The sequence below is a fragment of the Pempheris klunzingeri genome, chromosome 18, assembly GCF_042242105.1.
Source record: "Pempheris klunzingeri isolate RE-2024b chromosome 18, fPemKlu1.hap1, whole genome shotgun sequence".
Lineage (NCBI taxonomy): Eukaryota > Metazoa > Chordata > Actinopteri > Acropomatiformes > Pempheridae > Pempheris > Pempheris klunzingeri.
In genome coordinates this window covers 17,927,400-17,949,940 of record NC_092029.1, presented here as the reverse complement: position 1 = coordinate 17,949,940, position 22,541 = coordinate 17,927,400, and the positions used below count along the sequence as shown (strand labels likewise).

Sequence of the window (22,541 nt, the reverse complement as noted above, 5' to 3'; positions counted from 1 at the left end):
AGTGCAGTGAGCTGATAGAAAGTGGTGTGTTTAAAAAAAAGATAAGCATGCAGGTCAACATTAATCACAGCAGAGGCCAACTTATAATAAAAACATCATATACAGAATGAACATGTTAGAATACAGACAGTGTCATAAAGAAACAGATAGACTAGAAACACTAGACCTCGATTAATTCCATCTTCTTCCACTGACTCTGGCGTGGAGGGTTATATCTCCACTGACAGATCCAGGTGTGGGAAGTCAACCTGCTCTCCATTTATCTGCCGTTTCAAGGCTGCCTCCTCCTCCTCAGCAGCATTCTACTGTTTGTTGAGCTGAAACGTATCAGCAAACCAACACAGCTGTGCCTCCATGAATGTCACTGGTCTCTCTGAATGTCACAGACTGAATGGATGCTCCTCCATTGCTCCTATAATAAGATAATGAGATAATAGCACTTGTCTCTGAGAGGAGAGCTGAAGGGTGCTGACAGCGGGGAAAAAGAAAAATGACACTCCCGTTTGAAGGAGTAATAAAGGACGGAAAAGGTCAGGGGGAGGAGAACAAAAGAAGCAAAGGAGGGAAGAAATTTGATTTCTGGATGCATATTTCTGCTCTGCCGGTGCTCTTATCCTCTCTGAGATTAATTCTGTTTCTTATCATCCCTTGTTATTTCTCTCTATTTCCCTTTCCTCTACATGATTTTCTCATGTTTCTGTGTTTCCCCTCTTTTGTTCCAAATCTCCTCAGTGGTTCACTGGTCCTCTTCCTGCAGGGCAGACTTGTCACATTTCACCACTGTTCTACAGAGTATTACTGCCGTCTACTGTAGGTTGACGCATGGAGCCAAATTTAGTCTCTGATGTATTGTGGTGACAGTGCATTCAAACCTCTGAATACTGATTCTTGCGAAAGGTTTTTGCGTTTTATTCTTGTTTTGTGAGCATTTTATAGATGAAATCAGCTGAGAATGTTATTTTTCCGGTGCTTTTTTTTTTTTTTTCAGTTGCTACAGAACCTCTTAACCTGCATTAAGAAAAGAAAAACTAATACAACAGCAACAAGTCATTTTATTGCATGAAGGGACAATTTGGAAGCAAATATATTTTAGCACAAACAATACAGCTGTGAAATGATGGAAATGTAGCCTCGTTAGGGCTAACAAATAAAAAGCTTTAATATGTGCAGCATTGTGATCAGTGCTGTAATCTATGTAAAGACCTGCTCTATTACAGCGTATTGATTAGACCGCATGAGACTTTAGTGACTCGGTGAGGACATGTTTCAGTATCAGGACGGTCTGTCAAACCGCTGGGTGACTCTACTTTGCATATCTTGAAGCAAAGGCAAGAGGATATATTGAGCTTTTTGTAGTTTTGTGTCTAAGAATAGGAAATCTGTAGCAGATAGTATACAGCTAAGAAGCAGAAAATACCAAAAATTTGTTTAGTCTCAAGCAAAAGCCGATTGTCAGATCCTGTCACATGTTGTCCGGTGTGAAAGATCCATGAACCTGGAAATGAATGGATTACCATGTGTCAACACGCACCCCTTTCTTAGAGTTTTACTTATATACAGTACTAACTTGTATTGTGTTGTGCTAGACCTTGTTTTGCATCCAGACCCCTGCTTCTTCTCTGATTAGGTTCAGACAACAAAAGGGCTTTGGTTAAGGTCAGTGAGAGGTTGTGGATTCTGTGAAGTAAACACATTGTGTCTCATATTTTAATCCCAACCAATGATCTTTCATTAACCACACATAGTGCTGTGAGTGCATAAACCCAACCATGTGTTAATCATGCTTTAGTTGTAACAAGCAGAATATGTTGTCAGTTTATATTTCAATAGTGTCATCATTTTGCAACTTGTCAAAAACTGTTTTCCAGATATATATTATTATGTTTTACTCTTAACATATTTAGTATAAGTTCAATTTCTAGGATAGCTGGGAATTATTAATGATCTTTTGTGTTCTGTGACACTTTTCCTTATTCCGTTCCTGTTTCTGTTGTATCACTTGTTGTATCAATGCCTTTTTGGTTGGGTTTCTCTCAGAAAAAGAGATTTTACTGCCAAATGTTGCCTGGTTAAATAAAGAAAAAAGAAAAGCGTGCCCCCTCTAACAAAATCCCCTCGCAGTCTGCCTTCCACACAGTTCACGCTGGGGTAGACTGCAGCTCCCCACCTCTCTTAAAAAGGCCGATTGGGTTAAGAAAATCAATGAATGAATAAAAGAGGTCTATTTTAGCAAATGGAAGAGCAGACAGGCAGGTGGGTTGATGTAGTTTAGGACTTTGACCCGATGAAACAGTGCTGTAGTTAAATGAATAAAGAACCAGACAGAACAAATAAGAGAGGAGGAGATGTGCCAGGACGTCCCGCTTATGGCACATCCGTCATCCCCTTGTTAGCATCTTGGCATGCAAACTAACACACACACACACACACACACACACACAGACAGGCCAGGCAGCTTGCTGGGCCAGATGGCCTCTTGGTGAGGAGCAGTGAGAAGCTCCACAGAAGGGTTGGTTGGATTCATGAACCATGACCTCCACACGTCCCTCCTCCTGACTCCGGCCAGCACGTGCATACATGAGGGATGGACGGGGATAAGATCACTGTGTGTCTGTGTGTGTGTGTGTGTGTGTGTGTGGAGTGGGGGTGGAGTGGCTGTTGTGTAGATGTGGAGAGGGGATTATACATGCGGTCCACTGACTGTGTGCGCTGCGAGATTTACTTTCAGACACAACCAGGGGAATAATGACGAAGAAGAAATGTACAATGATCCACAATAGAACATAATGACACCAGGATTCTGACTTTTGCTCCATGTGGTGAATGCAGCTGTTGTTTAATGATTTCTAGTAACAATGAAGGAGGTCTGCCCACTTTATATCCCCCTCTGGCTCTGGATGTGTCTGTCTGTGTGTGTGTGTGTGTGTGTGGGTGTGTGTGTGTTCAGAGAAAGAGGAGCAGGTGGGAAATGTGGGTGTGGCGGCAGTGGAGAACAGATTCATCACAGCTTGGCATGTGTGTAACAGTGTGCATTTCCTTTGTCCTGTCTTTTCTTATTTACCAGTGACTGATGCACACACACACACACACACACACACACACACACACACACACACTGACTCCTTTCCTTAACTGTAGGTTTTGAAGCATTTTACGTTTGTCAGACTTTCAGTACATAAATATGCAGAGATGGAGCAGGAGGTTAAACATATTAATTCTAACTGTACTGGATTGGTATATCAGTATTCTATCAGTGCTAGAAGCTGCAGGGCCAAGATATACTGTAGCTGTCAATGTCTGTGCTGCTGCTCATCTTTCAACATGCAAATTATCTTAACTGTGTAGATAAATAGAAAATAATAACACCCCCCCTACAAGACTTCCATTTTTACAAGCATCAGATAGAAGATACAAACAGCTGCTGATGGTGACATACAGAATATTGTCTATGGAAATTAGGTAGAAAATTGGGGAAGTAAGAGAGTAAATAGAGACAGTTTAGTGAGAATTAAAGAGTGTCAGACGCATTAGTCTCACCACTCAGATCCAAGCACTTGCTCACAAAATCTTTCTATATTATACTGAAGACGATACATATAGTTTATATTAAAGTGACATGTTATTTTTGCAAATTGTCGCTCTTGTGTTTTTAAATACTTAATGATTTTAAGGTGTTTTTCTTGGTGTAACTGTTTGACTGGAGTTTTAGCTCCTTTACCTTGATGCATTTTCTAGACTTCAACTGGCATCAGTGTATTAGGAGAGCCAAATTTTAAAAAAAACAACAACAATTCTTTCTTGTGTGTTGGCTTTGTTCTGCTGTACTTCATTTAATCTCGGTGCGTTGCTGTCGCTTCAAAGGAAGAGTAAGTAACAAGAGATGATGTTTTCAAACTGTGCGTGGACTCTAATCTGATCATGATCTAATCTAGATTATAACGTTAATTCCTATTATTAAGACAATGCATATTTATGGCCAATGGAGGGATTCCCAGTGGTTTCGCTCTGGGCTAGGATCAGACGTAATCTGAGCATCCAGGGACAATGGTTTGTTGGGTTAAATTATTACATAACTGATGTCTTGGAAAAGCCTCAAAGCCTCAGTGTAGCACTGATTGGACTGGTTGCACAGTTTCCCCTAGAAGGAGAGGAGCCTTGATGCATGCAGTGCCACAGTCATATCTGGTAATGTTGACTGATGTGTGAATTCAATTTGGTTAATTGTAGCAAGTCTCATTGTGAGTGAGAACTTCAATTCTTTCTTTCTGCAGACATTAAAAGGTCATTTTAATACTCACCAAAGTATTTAAAGATGACCGAAGAGACACCAAAGGTCCCATGTAATTCAGTTGTTATGTTCAATTCTTTCTGTGTGTGTCTGCAGTGCCAGATCTCTCAGGCCCTGAACGGTGTCTCTGACAGAGCTAAAGATGCCAAGGAGTTCCTGGTTCAACTCAAGAACATGCTTCAGCAAATACAGGTAACACCACTGTAAAACATCAGTGCACTACAGTATGTATACATGTGGGTTTCCAAATGTCTTAATCTCGTCTCTAACCATCTATACAACTGTAGGTTAGGAGTTAGTTTGAAGTTTGATAGAATAAACTGTCTCCAAAGTGTAAAATCATGAGTGTACAGGGAGGGATTTATAGTAGAAGAGAAAGATACCAATTTTTCCTCTAACTTTAGCCTCACTTGTCCAGAATGAACTGCAGCTACAAACCAAAAGTGAAGGGAGCGGCCTGTCAGTACACTACTGATAATCTTGCTTTGGCAGACCTTTGTTTTGTCAAGTACATGGTGGACTGAATATACTGAAAGTTGGATGAAAACTCAGTGGATTTTTATTATACTTAAACCCAATAAGATTACACTTGGAAGAACTTTGCAAAGTCCCCGCTCCTATTTCAACTGACTGGTTTTGAGTATGTGGTAAATATGACAAAATCAAAAATACTCAAGATAGATAAGATAAGATAAACCTTTATTCGTCCCACATTGGGGAAATTTGCAAATTTGCAGCACAAAAGAACAAGAACAACAGTGCAAAGATGAGTTAAACAACAGGTGCCTATATAAGTAGAATATAATAGAAAAAGAATACAAAAGCTATGTAGTTTATACAAATATAACAAAGAGATTGCACTGTAGTAGAATGGATGGAGTGATGAGTTATTGCACCAGTCAGAAAAACAGTATTGCACAGACTTGACTGAGGATAACATATTGTACATGAGTCCAGTTGAATTAACAGTTCTGACTGTACAGTCTAACAGCAGCAGGCAGGAAGGGTTTGCGGTACCTTAGTATATACGAAGAAGTTAGATTTTCAATGTGTTGTTGATGGACATTATTGTCCAACAAAGCGATATAGAGGAGGCACTGCTCACAGCTGGACAAAATGAGATACACCTTGCGTTGGTGAAACAGCTTCAGGAGAATCTACGAAGCAAAATCCACAGTTTTATGGATGTCATTTCCTGTTTTGCTGATTTCTTGTAGAATACCACTAAGTTTGTATCGTGCGTGCTGCATACAGTTAGTATGCTGATGTGTAGCAGGTGGAATTGCAGCACAGCTCATGGTTTTGCTCAGACCAGAGGCGCACTCTCTGAAAGTGGTTATTTCAAAACTTGGAGCCTATCGCATGGCCGCCTCAGGGTTTCTACGCTCTCAGGATCTCCATTAGGGTCTGGCTATGCAAGATTGTATTAGAGCAGATATCCATGTCTGATCAGTTACCTCCACGTGCTCAGGTCTTTACATAATTTACACCAGCACGGGTGTTTTTCTAGACTAAATAAATATAGCTTCGGGGAACCTGCTGGTAATGGGCTATAAGCTCCAAACAAATCAGTCACAGAGAAAATGTGGACTCTGTGCAGCAGGGAGGTGAATCCACTGAATCACTAAACTAAAACAAGCCATATCTGCCAAATGTGTGGAGTGTGTATGTGTGTGCGCTTTCCCTGTGGACGGCATTGCCATGGAGCTGATCTCTCTGGCAGCATCTGCCAGCCATGCACCCACAAAACACACACACACATACACACACTCTCTGCACTGTCATATCTTGTCATCTACAGCGCTGCGGGCAGGCATTAAGAGTCTTATTGCAAAATGAAGAGGATTGCATTTAAGTTAAAAAAAAAAAAAAAACTCTTAGTGCTACTTTGCTCTGTCTGAGAGCCGGAGAGCAGAGACAGAGATGGATGGATGGATCCAGAGAAATAAAAGCGTGGGAGTCGTCCTCTTATAGATCTGAACTGTGTGACTCAGCAGAGAGTCACACAGAGCGAAGCTTGATTGGAAATCACTACTGTCTAAGACCTCCTCGTCGTGTGGCTCTGTGCTCTGTGCAGAGGTAGAGTACCTCCATGGATCCATCCCTCATTAACTGCCTATTGAAGCTACGGCACGCGGACCTACAATTACCAACAAGTCCGTATTATACGACAAAATACGTCGCCTGTTTGTTCCTTTTAGAACGACACGTGGAAGTGTTTTCTGATCGCAGGCGTTTATCTGTAGCATGACATCATTTGTCTGTGCCTGTAAAAACCGTTACAAATCACTGCTGAAAAAAAGGTTTTCTGACACTACGGTTAATGTACAGTTAGGTTCAGGCATTAAAATAAGTTAATCATGCTTTGGGAAACATTGTGTTTTGGGTTAAATAGATTATTTTGTTAAGGTTAAGAGACCTTTGTCGTCATGGTGACACTAATAGACTCTTGTTTAAAGAACTATGTTGACTGTTGCCTGGAAACAGAAAACGAGAGAGAGGTGAAACATCTCCTGTGTTAAAGTCCAACGTTTTTTTTTTACCCATCCATCCATCCATCCATCCTGAGCTCGTCCCTATAACGACATCATCCGATCTCCTTTGCGACACAGCTCTGTCACTTGAGCATGATCATAAGTTGTTTTGGGCCACTCGGTGACACAACGATGCTGTCGTTCTTCTAGGGACGACAGCATCTATAGTACAGAACCTCGGGCTTTCCTGATGGTTTCAGAAAGGCTCTCTGCAGCCTTGTGGTTTGTGAGATAAGAGTGCTGACAGTCAAGCAAGTCAAAACATCAGCCATCATTTTCTCAACACCTCCGTCATATTCACGAAACATGAGCGGAGCAGTATTCATTCCCATCCGCACCAAAATGTGAATCAGAAATTTGATGCATGTTCCAGAAAAGTGACATTAGCAGAAGCCTGGATCCTCCAATATGAACATCATATACTAACATTTAGTGACTGTTAATGTCTTCTGGCTGAATGGGAGCAAATCCCTGCAGCCACGTTGTAAAATCACGTGGACAGCCCTCGCAGAGGAGCGGAGTCTGTCCACATACATTTGGCCATGTAGTATGTTATGATGTATAATATGCATATGTGTCTTGAGGCAGAACAGCGGGAGAGCAGGGCAGTTGTACAAATAAATACATTTCATTTTGACTCCAGCCTATTTAGATAATGAAGACTGTATACTACTGTGGTGGGAACAAAAATAGAACCCGATCTGGGTGTTGAATTAACATATCAGTAAAAAAAAACACAAAGCGGCTTTGCGCGAGCAAAATACACCAACAGATCTATTTTGGTCACAGTGTTGATGAAGCCTATGATGAGAATTACTTTGTGATGCCTCAGCGTGGCTTTATTTTCTCAGAAGTGTCCCATACAGCGCGGTTATCATCCTCGTTTGCTTTCCTATCTAAGTCCACACTGATGTTTGCCACCTCTGATTCTCTGTGTGCGTGTGTGTGTTGCTTCAGGAGAACGGTGTGGAGTTCGAAGCTTGCCTCGTGGCCCAGTGCGACTCTCTGATCGAGGCGCTCACCAGGCAGAAAGCCAAACTGCTCACCAAAGTCACCAAGGAGAAGGAGTACAAGCTAAAGGTGGGACTGACTCATCTCTTCACACAGGCTTTCAACAGACCGAGCCTCCGACACCTCTGATAATAAAATAAAATGTGGTTTCATTAGTTGGATTGATTTATCGATTTTCTAACAAACATGTGACCTTTCTTGGCAATCACATTAAACGGATACTTTACGGGGGAAACTTTCAACACGTTCAAAGACATGTTATCAATAACAGCTCTCCACTTTCTCTTCATCAGTGAGTAAAAAAAAAAAAATATATATATATTTTCCTTCCTCCCTTCCTTCCCTCCAGTGACTTTTATATGAATAACTCACAAACAAAATGAGAACGTAACAACTGTCATCAGATCTGGGTTTATGCTATAAAATCTGCATGAAAACACTCCTCTCAGCCACATGATTCAAATGAGTGAAAAAGAGCACAGACAAGTGTCCTGGAATCTAATGGTCACAACTGTGTCAACAACAAATACATGTGAAATAACTTCTTCAGTTCTTCTGCAACTTTAAATGATGATTATAGTAAGAAGCTGATTAGAAAAAGTTGTGCTCAGCACTTGGAATACACCAAAAAAAGTCTCAGCCTTTAACCCTTCAGAGTCTGGGGTAAAACGGCGTTTTTTACTACTTTTCATTTTACCTTTGTGTTTCCCATTAAGCTTACCTTTTTCTTGCCTTTTCTTTGTGTCTTTCTTTTCAGCACAACCTCACCTATGTGATTCTACAAGTATTTATTTATTTTGACATAATATATGGACACACTGTATGTAAAAGTGCAAAAGAAACACAAAATCCGAGCAGGAACTAGTTGGATCTTTGGAGGAGCGGGGGTCTGCGCGGACACCTCCTCTCGTTCGTCTTCACGCGCAGCATCCACTTCATCCTCTGAAAGGAGTCTTCCTCAGAATCAGAACGCTCTTCCCCAGATTCAGCATCTTCTAACTCGTAGAAGAGCTGTAGTGCGCGACTTCGGCTCTTCATAAATTTAGTCTTAATAGGCTGATCGACAAAATTCAAACACTTGTAAAAAGTTTGAAGTGTCCGCTTTCCAACAGTCTTTGAATTGAGCACCTGCCTGCTTGTGTCACAGCTTTACGTTTTCAAACGTGCGACATGTGACTTTGACGCCGTGTGGCGGTCCTAGACTCCGAAGGGTTTTAAACCAAGAATTTCTCTCTTGCAAATCCACCACTGGGGTTTTCCTAAATCCTAGTGTATCACATGGACGCCTGCCCAGCCTCAACGTGTCCACCGACCGACTGACCGTCTGGCTGATGGCGGAGGAGGGAGGGGGGGCTGTTTGGACGGAAGCCCCAAGGACAGCTGTTGTCATTATCTGCAGGCTTGGGGATTGAGATTTAGCCAGAGGGCAAAGAGCTGGAGGATGCAACCAGGCTGGGACGAGAGAAGAGTAGCTGCTTGTAGATGTCTGATAAACTACAAATCATTTTTGCATGAATGAATATTCAGGGCTCTGTTTATCTCTAACTGATAAAGTTACAGGCTCCTTTTCCTGTGGAGACAAAAGAAAACGGACGAGCAGTGGGATAAATGATTGGGCTCAAAACCAAAATTTGCGATGATGCTGTTGTATCAAATGTGTCCACCAAGAAATGAATAATATAAATGAGCAAATTGATAGAAAACATGAGTGAGTAAACAGAACACGGAGGTAATGTAATGCTTTTAATTGAAATAATAATTAACTCTATGGATATTAAAGGATTTCAAAATAACATTACATTACATTACAAAGTGCAGACGGGATGTGATCCTGTTTCTTATTAGAAAGCAGGCAGCTGCATTTTGTTCCAACACTTCAGTTTCTTTTTTGGCTTAACATCAAATACAATAAATTACTGTAATCAAGGTGCAATGATGTGAAAGCCAGTTTGACCTGGATAAGATCAGCATGCGAGAGGAGAGATCATATCTTTGTATATCGTATATTAATATATATATTCTGATATATTATCGTACATGATTCTTTTTGATTTCTATAAAACCTCTAAACCAAACCACAGTTTGGCAAAATAATATTGGGTTATATTTGAATGGCTGAAACGTGGATGTCAGATTGTGCAAATATTACTTCGACCAAGAATCTTCACACATTAGTTTCAGATTTTCACACTATATACCCGCAAAATGAAGATACAGCTTTTGACGCAGCTTGTGTTCTTCCTTGGATGACTTCAAACTAAAATGTTACTTACATAACTGCAGCTCCACGAAAGCGTTGCTCCTTTTCATAGTAGTGCCAGTGGAAGGAGCAGGCGTTTAAAGACGCTCTATTTCAGTGGATCTGCATATGTTCTGACTGTGAACTGACCTGTCTTTTTTTTTCCAGAAGCACTTACAGGCCTTTTAATCTGTTTTTGTACATACAGCCGTGTCCAGACACTAAACAACACACACACACACACACACACACAAAAAAGTCTTAAGTCTGTGTCTGACTACACCTAGAAAGGCAGATGTTTCTACAATTTAGCGAAGCCAGAGTATAATCCGTTAAAAGCAACATATTTTAATTTCCTTTTTGAGCCAGAAATACTCGCTATGTTTATCTGTGTTGGTGTATGTGGCAGTTTATAGCACGATTCTAAAACTGAAACATTTCAGGTGGTTTTACTTTGGTAAAAATAGCAGTTTGTAATCACAATTTTAACAGCTCCATTGTTAGCCGTTTTAGTCATTGTAAAGTCGTTACTACAGCCACGTCACTGCCCACCATCATATGCAGTCACAGCAAAAGCACCATTTCTGTATGTACAGTTAATTTATTGGCACACATTAATGTAACATAGGAAGAATCCGTGTGTGTGTGTGTGTGTGTGTGTGTAAGTGTGTCGCAGGGTTGTGTTGTTGAGCTTTACCAGACACACGTATTACTTCTAAGCTAACTGAAATGATGCCCTAAGCATTATCCCCTTCACTAGTAGTTTGGCTTCACCTCAACCATCTCATTCTCAGTGTCTGACCCTGTTCCTGTAGAGGGCTAGGTGGGCCTGCACACGGATCTCCTTAACCCTTTAACCTTCTGCTCAACCATATGGTAGAGCACATTTTGACTCACTATATCTTATTGAAAACATGTTTTACTTACGACATCTCAACCGTTTGGTAGAGGCCAATATTTCAAAAAATGTGGGGTCTGTTCATAAAAAAACATAGATTTTTGTAAATAGTGCCCCAAGGAGATAAAATATATAAAGAATACATTTTTCCATCACTTTTTTCTTGGTGCGGACCTTAAAGGGTTAAAGGAGAACTCCACCAATTTTACACTTCTATCTCGTTACAGGTGCTACAGAGTGCTACTGCTACTGTATAAAGCATTTTGTTAGTCCAGATGGAGCTGCAAAGAATCTTATAGGTTAAATTTCCTCAAATTATGTCACTTGAGTCAGTGTTGGTTGGAGCTGACAGCTACAAGTTTGAAAACGAACAAAATCTGGAGGTGTGGGGTTAGAAAGAACTCATTACTCATATAATATATCTATTAACAAAACTGTCCGTCATTAGTTAGACAGTGTTATAGGACACCAATCCTTACCTGCCTTAATATAACTCAAAGCTTAACCCTCAAACAGCCCTTTAAACAAGAGAAATGTCTTATTTTTCATTCAAAAAATGATCAAAAATATACCCTTGTTTGAAAACGTCCTCATTCTAAAGGTCTATGACATTGTCCTCATAGATACACGTTCACACACATACACACACACACACACACACACAACCACAGTTAGACATAATCCAGGGGCTGATGGATTAGTATTCACTTCTGTCTAACTCCTACAGATGAGTGTGTGTCTGTCCCATGAATGAGATTAGGTTTCAGACGATCTCGATTATTGAAGTCAGAAGCCAATACTGACGGCTAAAACATAAACTGAATGTTTCAGCATAGGTTCAAAAGCAGTACTGCATTCAAAAGTGACAACACAAACACAAAAGATGCAAAAGCACGACGAGCATCTGTGTTCCTGTATACAGCCAGTAAAAAACTAGAAAGTTTAAAAATATTTTGATGTCATTTCTTTTTTACCCCTCTGAATACTGCACATAAAGTCCTACATCACGTTTTTCTACCAGTAATGGACAAAACCGACCCAAAATACTGCTCTAAACTGAACTGGCATGATGTTCAGAGTGTGATCAGTCACTGTGTCTGGTATCTCAAATCTGGATTTGCATGAACATGTTTCAATATTCGCACCCTCAAATTCATTTCATATGCATGCGGAACATATTGGAAAAACCTTCACCTAGGCCTGTAAGAGCGTGTGGGAGGGAGCTGACGGCAAGTCTCAGTGGGAAAGAGGGAAATTGAAATAAATCTGAGGTTTACTCAGGCTTCACGCTTCATACTTCATGTTGTTTACACTGGAGATAAGAGCAGGGCTTTGCCAACCTGAATTGAAAAGCTAATTTTCTTGGTAAATAATTTGAGTGTCTGTGTGCTATAGGCAAATTCCAGCTGCGTGACAACGTTAAGATGAGACTTAGCTCCAAAAATATGTGCTTTTCTTCATTTTTTCCCCCCATTTGATGGCCATTTATGGACCTTTGATTAATTCTGTCACATCCCTGACCAAAACCCAAAACATCGCTCCAAACCAAACCTTTTCATACATGCACAACAAAATATATAAAAATTCAATTAAAAAAAAAAAGATTCACACAACCTGCTTCATTAATTTAATACAAAATGTATGAATAATTTGATTGAAACTTGTACAGATCAAAGTGCACTTTTGTAGGGCAAAAAACAGTTAAACATTTAAACATTTAAGACCGCATTGCAATGAATGAATAAATTGATGAAGAAGTATAGTAAGAGTTAATTCCATTTATATAGAATAGATATTTATAAAGAGGCTTTCTAGATAGAATAAAACAAAAAAATGTGAGATTAAAAAAAGATTGAAATACATACAGTTCAGCAAACGCAAGTCTAAACAGGTAGGTGTGAATTGGCTTTTTACACTATTTAACACACACACACACACACACACACACACACACACGCACGCACACACACACTGTCAGATCAGATTGTAGATTGTTTTGATCCTCTTTCTTCCCCTTCATATTTCAGTTTAAAACCCAGCTGACAGGTGAATAATTAACTGTGATCTCATTAACCATCAAACAAACAAGCAGACTAATTACCAAGACTCCATCTAATTAACTCTCTGATTCATCTAGGCGGCCATTGGTTAACGGTTTAATCGATTATCTTGGATTCACCAACATCACAGGGCGTTTTCTGGCTAATCTCTTGCCTCGCATTTGAAAAGTTGACGTATTTGCCACGTACGTACGCACACAAGTGCAGCCCATATTCTAAACACGTATCAGGTGCACATGTTAGACAGTTAAAGATCACTGATCGGTTGAATTGTGCTGCAGGTATTACTGGATGTAAACAGAAGGCTAATAAGGCGGTGACAGTTCACTGAGTTTCAATTAGCCTCAAACGGCTGGTTATGACACCCGTCCAAATCTCATTTCCCTCCTGCCAGCATCCAGCAGATAGCATGTGATACCCCTGTGTGTGTGTGTGTGTGTGTGAGACAAAAGGGAGAGAGACACTCAAAGAGCTACCATAGTGAGAGAGGAGTCACATTTGTCTGGTAAAGGCTGAGAAAGTGTTTCTGTAAAATACTCACCTCAGTCTTTTTTACACTACTACACACTACTGTACCACAGGGATACTGCAGGGGATAGTGTACCTGGAGTACTATGGGATTATGAAAGATCTGTTCCAAATATGGTAATCATACACTGACACTGCCAGACAGTTTTTGAACCCTTTTTTCCTTTTGTCTGCCAGAGACGAACTCACTTGTTATTCCAATCACCTGATCCCAGCCCGTCTGCACACCTTCTCCCCACTCCCTAATTACATATATTCTTACTTTTCTGCATTCTTCTTTTTTTTCTTTGTTTTATTATTGAAGCACTGACTGTTTTTTCCCCCACTACTATACAGTATATACCAGCCGAATTCCACCTACGCCATCTGTTGTGCAATCCTATAGCCTGAGTCTTTTTGCCCGCGTGTACTGTTTTGACCTCTGGCTGCCCTTTGGTCACTGAGCTTCATAGCCCTTTGGACTGTGATTACGTCATGCTCATGTAGTAGTAGTAGTGATAAGTGTACAGGCGGCATATGCTGATAAGCAGGCAGCTGTATAATCTTTAATTTAATGTTGGAAAAGACACTATAGAATATATTTTTTTTATTGTATGAAGGCATGGCAAGCTGTATGTTCTCATTCTCATTTGTCTCGTTCTCATTAGTCTGTATTATTCTCTCGTATGTGGCATTAAGAGCTGTCTGGCCAGATTTGTGCACTGATTGTATTTATTACCTGTTGTCCTTATCTGCATCCCTCATCAAACATATTAATTTACATTTCGGTCCACTGTTTGGGTTACTGAGTCGTTACTTACAGGAAATCCAGGGAATGTCAGGGGATTTACACAAGCACTTTCCACAAAGTATAACTAAATGTATTGGGACACATAGAGGTCCATGGTCTAATGATTGTAATTTGAGCTTTTAAAGCATTGAAAACATTACAGAAGCTCTGCTCTTTGCCATAATTGCTAACAACTCATTTCTCTTTGTCAGGTGGTACGTGACCAGATCACCCACTGCACCATGAAGCTACGTCAGACCACCGGCATGATGGAGTACTGTCTTGAGGTCCTCAAAGAGAATGATCCCAGTGGATTTCTTCAGGTATCTGACCCACTGTGTGTGTCTTTGTATGTGCATGTTTGACATACGATCATGATCTAAAAAAAAAAACTTGAACTAAAAAAGAACAGCCCTGTTTTGAGGTTTGTGTTAATGCATTTATCAGATCATCTAATGGATTGGATAGTTGAAAACATGTGATCCTTCACTTTGTGTACTAAAGTCAAATTAGAGGATAAGATTGTTTTATGCATTATTATTAACAATACATCTGAAGATACTAAAATCAATAATACATTTCACTTGCACGTAATACCATACAGCCGCAGCCTCTGTGCTATTGAACTTCATTAGTTGCTCTATGGAACAGAAGCAGAGCGACATCAGGCTGTGGCTAATTTAATTCATTCTTGGTTTTAGCCTCTTTGGGGACACCAGCCTCCTCTGTTAAAAGTACTTAAGTTAAGACTTTCAGACATCATTCACAAGGCAAACCCAGTGTGGGGGTCATACCGTACTTTTTTTTTGTTTTTAAATCTACTCTTTTTTTTTTAAGTGTTTACAACCAAAAATGTAAATGTGAAAGTTGAAAGGAGGGAGAGGAAGTGTGAAAGCTTCATTCCTTTGAGCTCAAGATGAGAAATGAGCTTTGCAGGGAGCCTCTGATGTTTCTGAATCCAGCACAGCTGAAAACACTGCACAGTCAGAGGAGGAAGACTTCACTGCCGATACAACAACAAAACACACACATGCCTGCCTGCACTGAGACGTGCACACGCCAACACAGGATGCATCTGATTAGTTTCACTATTACTGCAGCTGATCTATTTCTAACCGACCTGACATGTCCGCCTATCAGGTATTGATCCGTGCATGTTAGGACAATCTGAGGAAGGTCAAATGTGACATGTGGGTCTGCTTAGAAGACAGTGTAGGTTTAACCCTATAATGTTCCTCTTTAACTGCAAAAACACATTTAATGTTGTTTTGTCATGCTTATAAACTGCCGACACAATGAAATTCTGTTTTGGGTCCAATACATTTTATATGCTCTGTGTTTGTGACTGGTGTTGACGTACTGCCTTTTCCTGCAGATTACTTTTTGGCAAACAAAAGGAATATATTTGTTGCATGCATAGCTCATATAACTTGCTGTAGTTTATGGTAATTTCCATATTTTGCCATATTGATGTGATAAATCAGTAAATCATTAATGTGAATGTCCAGTTTGTGGCATCTAAAAAGGTTACAGGAAAAAGGGTTGATTTTCTTAACAACCATCATTATTTCTACACATAAAGCAATGTTGTATGTGTGGGACTCCTAGACAGCCCATATCAAATAAACTGATCTGGCAAAGAAGAAGATTACATATTTTCTACAGAAAGAAAAGCCCCAAAAGCCAAATTTCAATTTCTATTAAATTATAGAAGATGAAATTCTAGTGTCTCTGCTTTTGGCTATGAACCGTTTCTCTTCCTGGAGAGAGATAGAACGAGAGAAACAGAGTAAGGTGAAAGGGAGAGATGAAATAGAGATCAAAGACACTCCTAAGGGACACAAAAATACACACACACACACACACACATTCCCTTGCTTCCATGTCATTTGAATATTTTATAATGTATTGATTATACGATTCTTTATGGTCGCCAACACCAAAAATCCCAACTTGAGGCTTTTAAGGAATCAGAGGTGGATATTAGTGCTAAATGTGAGTTTAAGAACATTTATAATTACAATGCAACTAAGTAGAAAAATGAAGCTAAATGAAGCAATTTACATTTTAATGCTTGAGGATGAATGTTTAAATCCTCTGCTCATCTTTGGCCTTTAAAGAAGATAGCTATCACATTTTTTGCAGTTGAGTGTTTAATGTAATGTGCTCACTTTGCTTTTTTCCTGAGGCAGCGAACCTCTTACCGGCAGATGAAAGGTCTAATTCTCACTCTTAAATATTTGAACTGCGCTAATGCGTGCCTCATTTCACTTGTCAGACACAATGTAATGAAGCCAGACTAATGGAACGGATCCCAGAAACAGAGAAGCTGTTGTACATGCAAAGATGGCATCACAGCCTCGCAGGCGTATTTAAATGTAGATGATGCGGATGCTCTCATTGTACGCGTGTGTTTGTTTGACTCGTCTTTGTTTGTGTTCAGATCTCAGATGCTCTGATCAAGCGGGTGACATCGTCTCAGGACCAGTGGGTGAAAGGGGCCCTGGAGCCAAAAGTAGGCCCTGAGTTTGATCTCACTCTCAACACCGACTCGCTGCTCCAGACCATCCTGCTGCTGGACTTCACCCAGGGCAAAGGTAAACACACAAAAGCACACGCTTACCCATTTTACAACTGTGTATCATTTTTTTATTATCTAATTGTACTTTTAACTTTTTGGCTTCACTGATTTTGAATTAACACTACTGAAATGGATTCAGTTCATTTTAAAGGAGCTACACTACTACTACTACTACTACTACTACTTAGATTATGTAATTATGAGGCTAGCAAAGTCAGTAGTTATCTCAGAATAATGGTTGAACACTCCAATGTCAGAATAATCGGAGATTTTCCCGATTTTTCCACTCTGCCAACATTGTGTGTATGCATCATTAAGCCCTCCCTAACATCCATATCAAATTCATGACAGGGCTGTTTTCTCCTGAGCCGCAGATGACTTTATAAAGCTGAACATCATGTGTAAAATCAGTGCAGTGCCCCTTTAAATGGAATCTCTAAATGGATCAACGTGACATGCACATACGCACCATCATTGTACTGAGGCAAAAAAAAAAAGAAGCCCCTTGATGATATATTTGATGAGCGATGAACAACATTTAGTTTATGTCACTAACTGTAACCCCAACTCTTTCTTTAAGATGTGTATCAATGCACACATCTACTGCTACTCAGCAACCAGATAGCATGCAGCAGTAAACACAGCGTCCTTTACATTCATTGCACCGCAGTCCCCGCAGAGATCACCTCAATGTATTGTTAATGTACATTAAATATGCAATCAGCACCATGCATATCTTATTTTGATACTGCTCCACTGTAGTAAAGATCACGCACACATTTGCGGATTAGGACTGAGTCATTCAAAAATGCTTAACCATGGCCATTACTCTTTGCAATCAATCATGAAGAGTTTATTTCACATCATGATTTTATTTGCTTAACGAGTTTTACAGCATTTATTCAAAATGTATAATGAACATGACATATTAAAAATCTGTTGAACGCATAAGGGATATAATCATCACATAATAAGAAAATTACATTCAGTGCTTAGTGCTGTGTTGGTAATTATTTCATATCATGTGATTATAGTGATTACAAACTCATAATGGGTTTACAATGTGCCTGTAATACCTTATGGTTCCTTATGGGTGCAACTTCAAGTAAGGTGTTGAACTGTAAGGATTTTATTTAGTGCCATCAGCTTCTCTAAAAGTGATCATGTAAATTCCGACTGTGACTCAGATCTGCAGGTTGTGACCCCAGTTGAGTTGTATTCAAGGAGACTCTCTGTAATTTGAGCTCCAGTTAAGCGACTAGGCTTGTAAGGAGTAGAGAGGCTTTGGTCCTTCCCCCTTTGTTCTTCAAGGTCGGCAACACATCTGCACATTTACCCACCTTCACATCCCATACAAGGCGATAGAGTTTAAAGATAGACCATTTGATGTCATGTCTCTGATCTTTAGTCTGACAACTTGAACAGCAACACTGGTTCACAAGCAGCCTGAAATTACTCTCCATCATTATAAGTTGTTGCAGGACATCTGAACTGAATGAATTGTTCTGGGTCACATGTTTTTAAGTAAGTCTTGATGTTTTTTTAAAGATTAAATCTAATGCAAAATCTTCCCTTATCTTCCTCCTTATCCTATGCAATTAGTACCCGATAACGTAGTTCTTGCCAGGAGTCTTCCAAGGAAATTATTCCCCAACATTAAGGCATGGAAGTAATGGAAGTAGTCCAAATGATACTCATAATGTGTGCGTACTATGTGTGTACTAATGTGTGTACTATGGACATGACATCAGGGTCCTCAATGGTAGCTACAACACTGTAATTAAATTTACTTCATTTTTTGTTGTTGTTTAGGACTACTGCTTGTTATTCTATTCTGCTGCCTTTATTCAAAACCACATAAAACCACATATTCACATAAAACCATTACCAAACAGCTAAGATATCGTATGATGATGTAAAAATTTATGGTACATACTGTATAAGAATTTGGAATTTAAATATCTTACTCTGTAAGGGTACATTCTCTTGTATAGAACAGGAATGGTAAGAAAAACAAATCAAGTTGAGATACCAACACATACTTGCAAAGAGCACTAAACACATAAATTCTACTTTTACTGATGACCAAACTTATGTTCTAATATGCAGATGACACTACATTTTACATTGATGAAATTTTGTTCAATGCTTACACCATCTAATAATAATGTAGGTAATGCATTTTGATATAAAATGTTTATGAATTGTAATAGTCTGGCCTAGAAGTGAATGTTATATGGTGAAACTCTTGAGATGTACATATCGTTTGCATATGGAAGACCACAATGCTTCATTTTATTAATACAGTGCACTCTCTTCACTGCTTCAGTGAATATGAACTTCTTCTCATGTTTCAAATGCGATCGATTTTTCTGCTGGTCACACTGCCACTTCCAGCTGCTTTGTATGCCATCCTCTGTCCATGTGCTCTTGTACTATAACTTACAAACCAACGTCATATTTCCAGATGTGCAGGAGAAACCGTTAGTGAAACAAATGCAGGCAGCAGGCAATGGTGAGGCTGAGAAGGAGACAGAGAGCCCAGGAGGTATTTCAGAGACTTTTCACAGTAAACCTCTGTTTTCCTCCCTCGAATTTATTTTGTCAACCCTTCCTCGTCCCTCAGCCCTGATAGCCCTCACAACCATTCTGGTTGGAAACTCACTGGTCTTTTTGTCCAACAGCATCTATCTGGTCTCCTTCCTTTGCATGGTTATTGTTTTCTAGCTCCTTTCCAATGAATGACACCTTTGCAGAATAGTGCTGCCTTCAGTAAAACACAAACTTCTCTGTTTCCCATGTTAGTCTTTTTTTCTCCCAACATTTGCTTATTCTGACTGAGAAAATATATGAAGTAAAAATGGCAGAATGATGATTGTTGTTTAATTATTTTATGAAATAAATAATTGAAATAATAGAATGCAATAAAACTTTAGTAAAACACATGAAACATTATGATAAAGCATAGCAAAGAAGAACGAATACAAATTATATTACAGCATTTACAATCAAATATATACTTTTCTTCAAATATAAGATGAATTCCAATTCAAACATCTATATGCTATACTTTGTTTAACCACAAATAACCTTCATTGTTTTCTGGTCGTGGATCAATCGAAGAACTACTTTGGCTTCAAATACTGTGAAAAATATTGAATTTGAATATTGATATCGACACATGCACTGTACATTGCGTCAATCCTGCTATGTTGAACCCCTCTGTCATGACTGCTGCCTTTCCTCTGTGTCTTTCTCTCTTACTTTGGTCTAAAAAAGATCAGATGACAAATAAAGAAATTATATGAAGCAGACATTATCACCCTGAGATATCCACTTGTGTGTTCAGTGGTTATTTTTACCTTGTTTTTGCTGTTTGTGTGTTGGTTTCAGCTCCTTTTGGAATGCACTTTTGCCATGTTTGTTGTACCACCACAAGGGTTAGACAGATATGTCTTTAGGAAGATCTGAAAGATCCTTTGATATGATGCTGGTTCCTCCCTTTCTTGACTTTCGTAACCCGTCAAGAATCCTGCCCTGCTTTAAGCATTTAACTAATTTTAGACTGTTTCATTAGTCTGTCTTTCAATGGGAAGTTTATACCTCAAGATAGTCTGCATATCATTTGAGAGATTTCCAATAAGAAAAAGCCAAAGAGTTTGAAAATAACTGATGCTGGAAGCCTCAGTTACAAACTATCCACTAGTCTTTAAAGCCCATATCAGTCTAACCCTATGCACTACTACTTATATGGGTGTAATGTCCTCATGTCCTCACACGGCCTGCTTAAAGCCTCACTGATTCTCAGCTGTTGCCCTTTAAGTGAACCTGGAGCTCTCTCACCTTTAAGGCTGATGTTTTTGCACATCTCCCACTAGATCCACATTAAAGCTCCTCTTTCTCTCCCTTCAGTTTGTTTAAAGGCAACCAGCCAGCTGATGACATCTCCCTGTTTGTCTTTCCTTTCTCTTTATCTAACCACCGTTTAAGTTCTTCCCTCTCAACTCCCATCAACCAATTGCAATCTTTACGTCTTATCCATCTATCTGTCCCCACAGTTGAGACTGGACCCTCGGTGCCGGCGGCTCCTCTCCTGCAGCTGGAGAAGTGCTGCACCAGGAACAACAGTGCCACGCTGGCTTGGAGGGTAACTGTGCCCCCTGGCAGCCCCATCGAGGGCTACATCCTGGAGTTGGATGATGGCAATGGAGGACAGTACAGGGTGGGTTGTGTGTGTAAAACAGAGTACAAGGCTGGACAGTAATATGCCAATAATCTAACCAAAAACCCAGTAAATGATGTCTCTTCTGTAGCGAGTCTTCCTTCTTTATTTTATTATTAATAATCCATATGCTTCTCAAGTCTGACTTAAGCCAGATGGTAGTTTACGTGTGTGTTATATTTGTGTAGTTAAGTATGTGTGTCATCAGTAAACATGCATTTTAAGTGTGTGATTTCTTTACTAATGCACGAGTCCTCTATATTTCATATGTTTACGCAGTAAACACACTGTATATTAGGCATGCACTTAATCTGCATTTGTAATTATGCGACTAAATATGTGTGTGCCCCCAGGAGGTATATGTGGGAAAGGAGACCGTGTGCACCGTGGACGGCCTCCATTTCAACAGCTCCTACAACGCCAGGGTGAAAGCCTACAATGCCATCGGTGTGGGGCCATACAGCAAGACTGTGGTGCTCAAGACCTCTGATGGTAGGTAGAATGAGTATCTGTGTGTGTGTGTGTGTGTGTATACCATGTATTACTCATATTGTGGGGACATAAATCTTGCCTTCCTTTTGGGGACAAAATGCACTTGGTTTAAAGTTAGGCTTAGGTTAAGGTTTAGGCAAGTAGTGGTTATGGTTAAGATTAAAGTCAGGTCTCCAGGAAATGAATGTCAGTCAGTGTAATGTCCTCCACAGTAGTGGAAACATGACTGTGTGTATGTTCATGTGTGTGTGTGTGTGTGCTCTAGCTTGCCACTTGGCCCTGAGTAGCCGTAAAACACTATTTGTCTCCTGTAATGTTCTTCGACTGTGTTGATTTTATTGTTTCGCTACAGAACATGCATCATGACAAACATTCATACATTTAAAAATTTAATATAGAAGCTTCTCAGAAGATGAGTATGGAGGTTTTTCAAGGTACATTTAGAAGAATAAGAAGCTGATCGTGCTTTATGCTACAAGATACAGACACTGAGGACAGAGGAGGACAAAGAGTGAAAGGAAAGAAAGAAGGGAAGAGGAAGGAGTCAGAGAAAGATGAGAAGAAAAGGAGGAAAAAGGGGACAATGGCCACAGTGGGATGAGTTTCCCTAAACCACTCGCACACACACACACACACACACACACACACACATAGTCTCACTTTGCCAGCCACAATAACAATGGGCATTAGTCTGTTTTCTGCCTGATAACCGGTCATCCCTCCCGCCCTCTTTTTCCTTTTCTCTGTCATCTTGCTTTCTGCCTACTCGACCTCTTATTCTGTCTCTCACCCATCGTCGCCTCCTCCCTCTCCCTCCTGGAGGAGTGTAACTTCCTTTCAGCTACTCGGAGGAGGGAAATGATGGGGATGTGACTTTTGTCGGCATCACAAGTAAAAGAGGAGGCGATAAAGATTCTGG

The 22,541-nt window shown here is 39.9% G+C and overlaps 1 protein-coding gene across 1 annotated transcript in view; it reads left to right on the top strand.

Moving 5' to 3' along the window:
* LOC139217802 (E3 ubiquitin-protein ligase TRIM9) overlaps positions 1–22,541 on the top strand; it is a 38,603-nt gene that overhangs the window by 11,791 nt on the left and 4,271 nt on the right. The window contains exons 2-8 of the mRNA XM_070849259.1: positions 4,385–4,480; positions 7,780–7,902; positions 14,540–14,650; positions 16,771–16,924; positions 19,376–19,456; positions 20,967–21,130; positions 21,484–21,622. Coding sequence (XP_070705360.1) covers positions 4,385–4,480; positions 7,780–7,902; positions 14,540–14,650; positions 16,771–16,924; positions 19,376–19,456; positions 20,967–21,130; positions 21,484–21,622 — 868 coding nt within the window. The remainder of the gene's footprint in view (positions 1–4,384; positions 4,481–7,779; positions 7,903–14,539; positions 14,651–16,770; positions 16,925–19,375; positions 19,457–20,966; positions 21,131–21,483; positions 21,623–22,541) is intronic.